The sequence below is a fragment of the Diachasma alloeum genome, unplaced genomic scaffold (genome assembly GCF_001412515.2).
Source record: "Diachasma alloeum isolate Michigan unplaced genomic scaffold, Dall2.0 Dall_scaffold_01213, whole genome shotgun sequence".
In the NCBI taxonomy this organism is placed as follows: domain Eukaryota; kingdom Metazoa; phylum Arthropoda; class Insecta; order Hymenoptera; family Braconidae; genus Diachasma; species Diachasma alloeum.
In genome coordinates, this window is record NW_021681322.1 from 1 (window position 1) to 9391 (window position 9391).

Genomic DNA, 9391 nt, shown 5'->3' on the forward strand with positions numbered 1-9391 from the left:
CCGGGTCGCCGCCTTTCCCGTGGGGTACCAACTAACATTTTTGGAGTCAATCAAACCCCCCGATCCGGGCCTCTACTCAGGTCTATCCTCTTTGTGGTCACCCCTGGGCTCGACCGCGGTGCCCTCTCTGCCATGGGGTCGTACTAACCTGNTTTTATTGCAGAGATTAAGGGATGAAACGCAGGTTGATGGATGGGGAATTTAATTCTCCATTGAACAGTCTTTGTTTCATCCCTTAATATTAATTATGGGGCGAATAAATCAACTGAAAAACATAAAGTACACATTGAGTACAAGGAGGACAAAAATCTCCCTCCGAACCTGTCCCTGTCACAGCGGGACTGCTACTGCCGAGTTACTCACGCACCCGACTCACATTTACCGACAATTCGACCGGGTCGCCGCCTTTCCCGTGGGGTACCAACTAACATTTTTGGAGTCAATCAAACCCCCCGATCCGGGCCTCTACTCAGGTCTATCCTCTTTGTGGTCACCCCTGGGCTCGACCGCGGTGCCCTCTCTGCCATGGGGTCGTACTAACCTGACGCTGGGGTCGGCCAAACCCCCGGATCTGAGCCTCTACTTTAGTCTATCCTCTTTGGTAGTGACGATAGTTGATTCCGAAACGCACCCTTATGTGTGAATTTATTCGAATGCAAATTGAGCGATGAAATATATGAAAAATCATGACAAAAATTTACTAATTGAATGAATGAAGCAGAATTAAAGATGAAGAAAATACTAATAGTAATTTTGGAACAGAGAACAATGGCGCTTGACAATTTTTGGTAACATTTTAATCGAGCAAAAACATATGTTTAGGATTTTGTTTTGCCTAGATAAGTAATCAACTTCAAATTGCGGAAATTTAGGTTCCTCTAGATGCACCAAAGAAAAACTGAAAAATTCAAAAATGAGAAAATTATAAATTAAAACATGTTTTGACACTAAATGACTAGATTAATTCTACAAAATTGTTAAAAATTCCAAGTGTAAAGTGCAATGACGTTGCCTCCTTTTTTCACCTGTGGCTTTCTATCCTACGTTAGGGATCACACAGTGAGGGACGTTCAAGTGTACTGGTACCATCCGGATTTCAGTCAGAGTCGATATCCACCTGGTCAACAAGGCAAAAATGTTTTTATTTTTTGTATTTAAAATAAAAGATAAGTTTATAAATGCTGGTGATTCGAAAATTCTTTCCAGAATATGCCACTTTAGGGGAAAATATCCACATACATTTTTCATAAATGATATTCTCAGCCACAAAAAAGATCTCTCGTTCCGAGGATAATAAGAGACTAAATGATTGTACACGTATCATTTGAATTTTTAATAAACTCGTTAACTCGGTTGCAAGTGACATTGAAAATAATCAGAAGATTTTTCCTCTACAAAAATATCACGACAGAATGATGATCATAAAAAAACATTGTGGTTGACTTATGACATTTTACCATTTGAATAGTGGAACTATTCAAGTAAATAATCGATTTGACTAGTCTTAATTACACGAAATATTTCATGGTAATTACTTCGAAAGTCACAAATTCTCGAGATATTTCCATTATCACCAAACTGCAATAAGTTAAATTATTAGGTTTTAACACTCCAATGCAGAATCAGTTTTTTCACTGTTCAATTTTCTTTGAATTCTTCTCTTTTACTCTTAAGCAGTTAGCGAAGCTTGCACATTGATATGTCTTCTTGTCGCCCAACGCATTTGCGAGTCAAAATTGCAACTTGAGAATGTAGAGACTTCTCCTCAGCTAACAGCGATGATTGGAGCATCGATTGTAGAAGGAAATGACACTCATGCTTGGATCCTTCGACGAGGATTAGTACCCCATCCTTATTTGAACACAGACGAGGCCCTCACATTTGGTGGCAAACGTTTAAAAAGTATTGTAGAATGGGTAATTAACAATTTTGAATATTTCGAATATTTTTTTGAAATCTTATCAAAAATCAAAATTAAGGTGTAATATAAATTATTTTGTGAATAAACATTTCCAAAACTCGGCGGTTTAAACGCAAACTTCGAAGAAAAAGTTCCTTCCTGAGTTTCGACAATTCTATACCAAATGATGTGTTGAAATTGTTTTCGAAACCCACCAGTTTAGAAAATGTGAATTAAGTTTAGATTCATATTTGTGAATTACTGAATCACATGTACATTTAAATTTCCTACATCTAATTCCAACCAATTGATGAATAATTTTATGCTTTTCATCTGCAGCAATTTCAGGTCTTCAGAGAAAATATTGAGACAAGTCTCTGTACGAACATTCAAAGATTCCTACATGATTGGTACCAGAAACCCCGAGGCGAAACCCTTATTATGCTTCTGATCACATGTGGCCGAACAGTATTATTGCTATTCCAGAGCAGGGCGAATAAAATAACACTTTTCGATTCTCATGGACACAGTACAGTCAGGAATCCACACAGAGGCTTAGTAGTTGCTCAAGTAATCTCTGTTTCATTATTAATCATGTGATTATTCCGGATACATGACAGAAAAACCCTTTTGGTAGTGCACAAAATTGGTAAAACATTTTTGAAAAATGAAACAGTCGATAAACAACTGTTTGACGCAATTCAAACACAACAAATTTTTGTTAATAACTTTTTTTTTTGTAAACTTTTGTTTATTCTTATAACTTCTTTTACGATTGGAAGTACTCATGAGAATAATAATTGTCCATTCAGTAGAATGGAAAATTATTGAGGAGTTTTAACGGAGAAGATTTTGTTAATGGATTAATCGAAAAGAAAACGAAATGAAACAGAAAAATCTAAAGTCCAGAGGAAGGCCCAGGGGGACACCCAGAGGGGGAAACAGGACAATGTGATGCTGAATTTCAATCAAATAAAAAAAGAAAAGTGTAATCGTCCTAATCTATTTCAATTATAGATGAAATATTTCATATTACTTGAAAAGAAAACTGGATAAAATTAGTGAAAATGATTAATATTGCTTTTTCCATATAAGAAATATATGAAAAACCTTCCGGAGTGTCGAAAGAGGAGAGAACGTAGACTCAGCAATAACGAGGTCTTAGTTGGTCAAAGTCAGGCTGATTAGTGGACGTTGAGATCGAGATCTAACAAGAGTGGGATTCAGTCGCTACGCTATATCGGGGCTTCGAATATCAGTGATTTTTTTGCACCACATGTTCTTTTCTACCGAATAGAAAATTATTATTCTCATCAGCAATTCCAATAATAAAAAAAAGTTGATAAAGAAAAAGTAATAAAAAAAAATTCTAATTTTTTTTGCTTGAATTGCGTCAAATAGTCGTTTTTCGCTGTTTCATTTTGTCCTATGTGTCATTTTGCCCCATTCTTCCCTATTAAATATTATTCAAGATCAAACATTGAGAAACATTCATGAATTAGTAACAATGCATTAACAGGCATCGAATAACTCTACATTCTCTCGGAAACGTCTTTTGACATGTTTTCCTAAACCTTCCGGTTTCAGTGATATTTACAGAACCCTGGTTGAAATTTTAACTCAATTGTTGTCCGCTACTTCGGTGAGAGGACTCCAATCGTTGTAACAATCTCATTTTTCTTTAGGCAAAATTCGAAAGATTATACGACTTATGTGACTGGTACATTCAAGACGTCCTCCACAACTGCTTTAACGTCTACGCAGATCAGTACGAATTAGCTTTCCTCTATTACGTAGACGCCGGTTGCTGCAAAAGTGAAGAAAGTCCATGTGACTGTGGCTGCAACAATTGCTGAATAAAAACTATTCGACTATAAAGGAAAAAAACAAAAAATTAAACTCACTACTTTGTTTCATTATTTCGTTTTATTGGAGCCACAAAAAATTAAAACTTCCGTATTCAGATATACTGACATTTATTTACATTATTTACAGTTTCTCAAGAGATTATTTTCATGTGCTTATGTTTTTTTAATGTTTTTATGCCACTTCGAATTTTTCTAATTTTGTGTACAGCAGAGCTTATAGATTTTCAATGAGTATTACAATTTGTTAATATTCCCTATCACCAAAAAGTATAAATTCCATCCAAAATGTTTTGCTGAACAACGAAAATTCGAGATGAGCTAATCCATTGATTTCCAATCCAACAGTTTGAGAATTAAAATATGAAAAATATTGAACATCTACGATTGATTTATTCAAATATTCAATATTAATGTCTATTGCATGGTGCTGGAGTCTAGGAAAAAAGTTAATTCCTAGAGCATCAATTTCACGTAGATTTTTTCCCTCTTACCCGTTCTATGTAAACATCCTAAGAGTTATTGAATCATATGATAATTTCAATACCGAAGAGTTGAAGAGCTGGAGACAAGCGCACAGAAAACCTGATTGCGCTTTATGTTGTGAATATATGAATAAAAGAAAGGGATATCAAGGAAATTATTGAGAGATATGTTTTGGAGGAATTTTCATCAGCTATAGAAAAGGTCTATTGGCATTTTTCGTTAAAATGTCTCATTTACGAGATGATCAACTAATTAGCACTTTTTATGTAAATTATTTCATGGATTATTAAACATATTTGTCAATTCTTGAATTATTCGGATGGATTGATGCCAGGAGAATGTATCACGGGACCTGTATCCTGTAGAACCTTAATAACAATAAAGAAAAGTCTGACGTTTTACTCTGAATCCACCAGCTCTTTCGATATCACTAGATAATCAAATTTCTGATTGGACTCATTTTATCCACTTCATAGATTTCATTCCCTCTAATCTTAAAATCTTTAACAAAACTCTAATTATTCTCATTTCTTTTTGCGCATCACTTCATGTATAATAATACAGTACTCTGTTGACGTTTTACGTTGCATTGAAGTATCTCACGGTAGAAAACTTGAAAAAACAAAATGATCGTGGGTAAAAAGTAGGAAAAAAGACTTTCATAAAAAATGATAAGAACAAATGGTACCAAATGCACCCAAATTTTACAATCTGATGAACAGTAAGTGCAGGTTAAAAATCAGAAAACAAAAAAAATGAAAGATGAAAATCAACGATGAATGAAAAAAATTGGAATCACGTGGAACAAAATTTCTTTACAGAAATCTTTCTCTTCTCTTGATAAATGATGATGAACGGAAAATTTCGTTTATATTTTACAACTGTAGTGTGTGAGGAGGCCTCATAACTTCGATGACAAAATCTTCAATTTTTCCTATCTTTGTCTCCCTTTCAACGTTTTTCTCTCTAGAAGTCTTTAAGGTATTTAATATCTACAACAATCGTATGAACAGATTCTTTTTTGTGTTTTCGTAAAAATATATATTTCCAAGCCGAAGGAGAGTTTGAATTGAATTGTTTAAAATGCAATGACTGATTACTTTTTTTTTATAGTTCTAAATGCATTTTTTCTTGGCTCTGGTATACAATTAAAAATTGCATTTCAAAATTTGTTTTTATTTCTATGATTTCAAGTCAATGTTCTATGAAAGTTATTATTCAATGTTGACAAAATTGTTTTCAAGAACTTCTTATGAAATTTATTGACAATATTACGAATTATTCAGATGATATTATTGGGCAATCGGAAATGCTGATGGAAATAACTTCCTATCGAAGTAATTTAGGAAAATTTATCAAATATCTTTCTTTAGCTGAAGATTTGACAGGCTTTAAAAATTATTTCTTGGTATTTTTGCGAAAATGGTTTTCAAGCTATCTACAAAATCATTGGTATTGACTTTTTGAAACTAATGACCAGTTCTTGCCACTCGTGGCTTTTTGGATCATTCAATTCATTGTAGAAGTGAAATTGAGGTTCCCTCTTTAACTGTACTAATTTGAACTCTCCTCAGGATGTAGATTCATAGGATTTTTGTAACTTTTATGTCGAAATGGGAAAGCGTATTGTTATGAATAATAATTGGAATGTGTAAATTCGCTCTAGCAATTTTGTTTGATATTGATTAAAGAATTATCTGATAAAACCTTTTCGTTTTTTCAAGTGAGATTCGATGTATTCTTTCACTATTTTGACGACTCTATTTGTGGAACTTGAAGAGTGGATTGTTACGACTTTGTCAAAAAATTGATATCAGAAAAATGAAAAAAATGTTTTTATCCTCTCCCGATGTCTGTCGGATGAACGATTTTTTTGTTAGTTTCATATGCTGGTTGATAGAACGATCTAAATGCGCGGTTCCAAGGAAAAAATGTCTACCAATGTTATTTTCTCAGCCCCCAATTGGAAAAATTCCGTACTATGTTTCTCACTTTCATTTCACAATTCAATGTTCTACCCACTATCCTAGAAGTTCCGAAATTTTCATTGAATCAACATTGATTCATCTCAAGTGTCTTTCCTCAGAAACGATAGTGTCACCTACACGAGATTTTTCACAAAAGCCAAGCATCAGGTTACGTGGTATCGTATGAAAGTAGTTACGTTGTGTCTTTCTTCGAAAAAATACTCAACGAAATAAATTAATGATATTTCATTTTTCTCATTAGAACGAGGGGATGTTAGAGGGACTGACTAACCCTAGGCTGTGCCCATTCCACAAAATCATCAATTAGCACCGGCCAGGCACCTTCCTCATCATAATTAGTCATATCTGGATTTATCATCAGTGCAAAGTCCAGAAGAAGATTCCAAGTGTCTTTAGGGATCGATCTTTTGTGATGTTCCTGAGGAAAAAACAACGAAATTAAGGGAATTCCCGTTGTCTGAAATTATTTCGTCAACATTTTTATCAACTGGTTCAAGTAGTGAACAAGCCACGATAATTTTTTATCAATCCTTTTTTGCGCGAAAATGTGAACGACTTGTTTCGTTTGAAATTTGTCCAGGCACAACGAAGTTTTCTACTACTTTCCCATGGAATGACATGTTTCCGAGATTAAGGGTATCCAAATAGCTTTGGCTATTCTTTCCCCAGTGAAATGCTTTTCTACTTCTGTAGCCGAACATCAGTGCTTTCACATAAGCCCCATTTGATCCTAAGTTTCCGGACATTTTACAATGATTGTATTTATTTACTTTGCTGGTCTCAATTTGAATCTCTATATTAAACCGTTGGCAAACATTTTAAAAATTCGATAAAAAATTACAGTTTACTTTTGGAGGGAGATTAATGCAATAATGTAAAAATTACGAGCATTTTCTATAAATAGTTTATAAACAATCAATTTTCCACCATAAAAAACATTTGTTCTGAATCGTAACAAATTTATTCATATTCAAAATTTTACCAGAAATCGATTTCATGTCTAAAAAAATCAGTTTTGCGAAAGTGTAAATAATTTCATTTATTTATTTATAAACAACGAATCTTTAAAAAAATAATAATTCTGGGCAAAGTGTAATTTCATTGACACTGAATATTCATGACTTTTTTCAAATTTTTTTCACGCAATTTAGTTGACAAATTTTATGATTGAAAATGGTTGAATCTATAGTGTGGTAGGTACCAAACTGTAAAAGATATATGGATATCCTTCATAGAAAAATGGATTTATCATGGATTTTACAGGCACTTCAATGCACATTTCGAGTTGATGAAACAGTTACCTGAAGAAATTGACACCAAAGCTGCAGAAACTTGAATTTCTCCACTAGAACGATGTTCCAATACGCAATGGCCATGTCAAGATCAAGGCCTTTTTGCCCCGGATTCTTGGCATAATTGAATGTGAAGTGATAGAAATCTTTGAATTTTTGGGAATCTCGAAGCTCATTTTCTAGGCTGTTCAGTCTTGCCTTAAGTTTATCGGTGCTGTCAACTCTACATTAAGAAATTCATAAAACATTCTCATCCGTTCCAGATAGTTTCTTAATTTATTAGATGATTATCTCGGAAATGAGTGGATTTCGAAGAAAGTAGTATGAGACTTATCTATAGGAAATTTCCTCAGGGTTTCCTACAGGCAATGTCTCACCATCATTCCTCCTAGCAACATTCATCACCGAGCAGGGTCAATGGTTAAAAAATTAAAATCGATGAAACTCTTACCCCAACTCTGTCATTCCATTTATAAACTCATCTTTCGTGAATTCACATTGTGTTTCAGCTCTGAATTTCCAGGCAATGATCAATACCAGTTTACTTTCAGGACTGAGTCCAAGGTCATCCAGAAACTTCATAATCCCATCTGCAGTAATTTTATCCGGCTCACTCGCATCTAAACAATTTCATACGAAATTCAGTTCAATATTCGTTGATTATTTGGGTTCAAAAATCAGTTCAAACCGACCTATCACACTGTTTTCAAAATAATTCTTTTGCTGAACAGTACCTAAACGATTCAAGAAAGATGGTTTAAATATGTCCACTGTAAGTATAAAATTTTAAATTCTAAGCGTTGCAATTAAAATTTTTACTGAAGAATATGAAACAAACATGACGAGGATAATTGCATAATTTTAATTTTTTAATGGAAAACAAATATCCTTAAACTAGGAATAATGTTCTGTCCAGAAATATATTTAGAATTCTGCAGAAAAAATCTTATTAATCCTGTAGGCAAATTCGGTTGGAACTGGTTGTTCTTGATGTGGAAATAAGTTTACTCAAAATCATATTTACTTTAATGAGCAAAGTACTTTTATGATTTTATCGCTGAAATTATTGGCCCTCTTACCTTGGTATCTGGCAAATAGTGCCTCTAGTCTTTTTTTATCTACACTGAAAATGCTCTTTGACTCCTTGTAATAGGCATCAGGGTTTTGAAAATAATTATCACTGGCTAGATCCAATTTCCAATCGTTCTGTGCCAGACAATAAATAGCGGTCTGTTCGCCAGTCTGAGTGAAAGTTATAAATTTCTTAACCTTGTCCTTTTGTGAGAATTTCAGCTTATGCTGCAAAAAGAAAACCACAATAGACTAAAATTAAACGAAGCCTTCTCTCAAACTCCATCATTGAACTCCGAAAAAAAATCAAGGCATCAATGGTACAAGAATGAGCATTCTGAGTCATTCAATGACAAACTCTACTATAATGAATCTAGGAAAAAAACAATCCCGGAGAAAATAACAATATCGCATAGGTTTTAACACGTGATCGGTGCGTGCTCTTTTTGTTCAGTGGCTTTTTTCTGCCTACCGACTCCAATTACACCGAAACAAAGTGAACGATTTGAGATTAGTACGATGTTTAGGTTAATTCTTTGCCACCAAAAAATCATTTCAGAATTTTTCAGGAACAGATACGTCTTTCTATCCACAACCTAAACTTCTTAAGAAACCACAATAGTGAACATGAAAAAAAATTGTAAAAAAAACTCCTTACCATTTTTTATGTAATTTTCGGCCCCCGAAAGCCAAAATATTATTCCCTTACACTATATTTGACATAAATATGCGCATGCCTCCGTTCGCCTTTTTTCGAGTCGAAGAAATAAAAAAGCACTTGAAGAACAA

General features: G+C 34.0%; 2 protein-coding genes across 2 annotated transcripts; one reads left to right on the forward strand and one right to left on the reverse strand.

The window, feature by feature from the left end:
* The first annotated feature begins 1002 nt into the window (after window positions 1–1002).
* LOC107046133 lies at window positions 1003–3878 on the forward strand. The gene is made up of 4 exons (XM_015268656.2): window positions 1003–1129; window positions 1678–1916; window positions 2240–2470; window positions 3586–3878. The coding sequence occupies exons 1-4, from the start codon at window positions 1003–1005 to the stop codon at window positions 3754–3756; spliced, it is 768 nt and encodes a 255-aa protein (XP_015124142.1). The 3' UTR covers window positions 3757–3878.
* On the reverse strand, window positions 3620–9384 carry LOC107046132 (DCN1-like protein). The gene is made up of 6 exons (XM_015268655.1): window positions 9261–9384; window positions 8611–8830; window positions 7983–8151; window positions 7541–7754; window positions 6511–6657; window positions 3620–3707 (listed from the first exon to the last, which is right to left on the reverse strand). Exons 1-6 carry the CDS (start codon window positions 9261–9263, stop codon window positions 3690–3692), a joined length of 771 nt encoding a protein of 256 aa, XP_015124141.1. The 5' UTR covers window positions 9264–9384; the 3' UTR covers window positions 3620–3689.
* Window positions 9385–9391: the final 7 nt, after the last annotated feature.

What these genes read in the sequence shown, in the direction of transcription:
- LOC107046133 (XM_015268656.2), top strand. Translation starts at nt 1,003, where the DNA reads ATGACGTTGCCTCCTTTTTTCACCTGTGGCTTTCTATCCTACGTTAGG. An exon ending in ATATCCACCTGGTCAACAAG is followed by an intron (nt 1,130 to 1,677) that starts GCAAAAATGTTT and finishes ACTCTTAAGCAG; the next exon opens with TTAGCGAAGCTTGCACATTG. An exon ending in GAGGCTTAGTAGTTGCTCAA is followed by an intron (nt 2,471 to 3,585) that starts GTAATCTCTGTT and finishes ATTTTTCTTTAG; the next exon opens with GCAAAATTCGAAAGATTATA.
- LOC107046132 (XM_015268655.1), bottom strand. An exon ending in ACTATTTGCCAGATACCAAG is followed by an intron (nt 8,152 to 8,610) that starts GTAAGAGGGCCA and finishes GAAATTGTTTAG; the next exon opens with ATGCGAGTGAGCCGGATAAA. An exon ending in TTTGGTGTCAATTTCTTCAG is followed by an intron (nt 6,658 to 7,540) that starts GTAACTGTTTCA and finishes TTTTTTCCTCAG; the next exon opens with GAACATCACAAAAGATCGAT.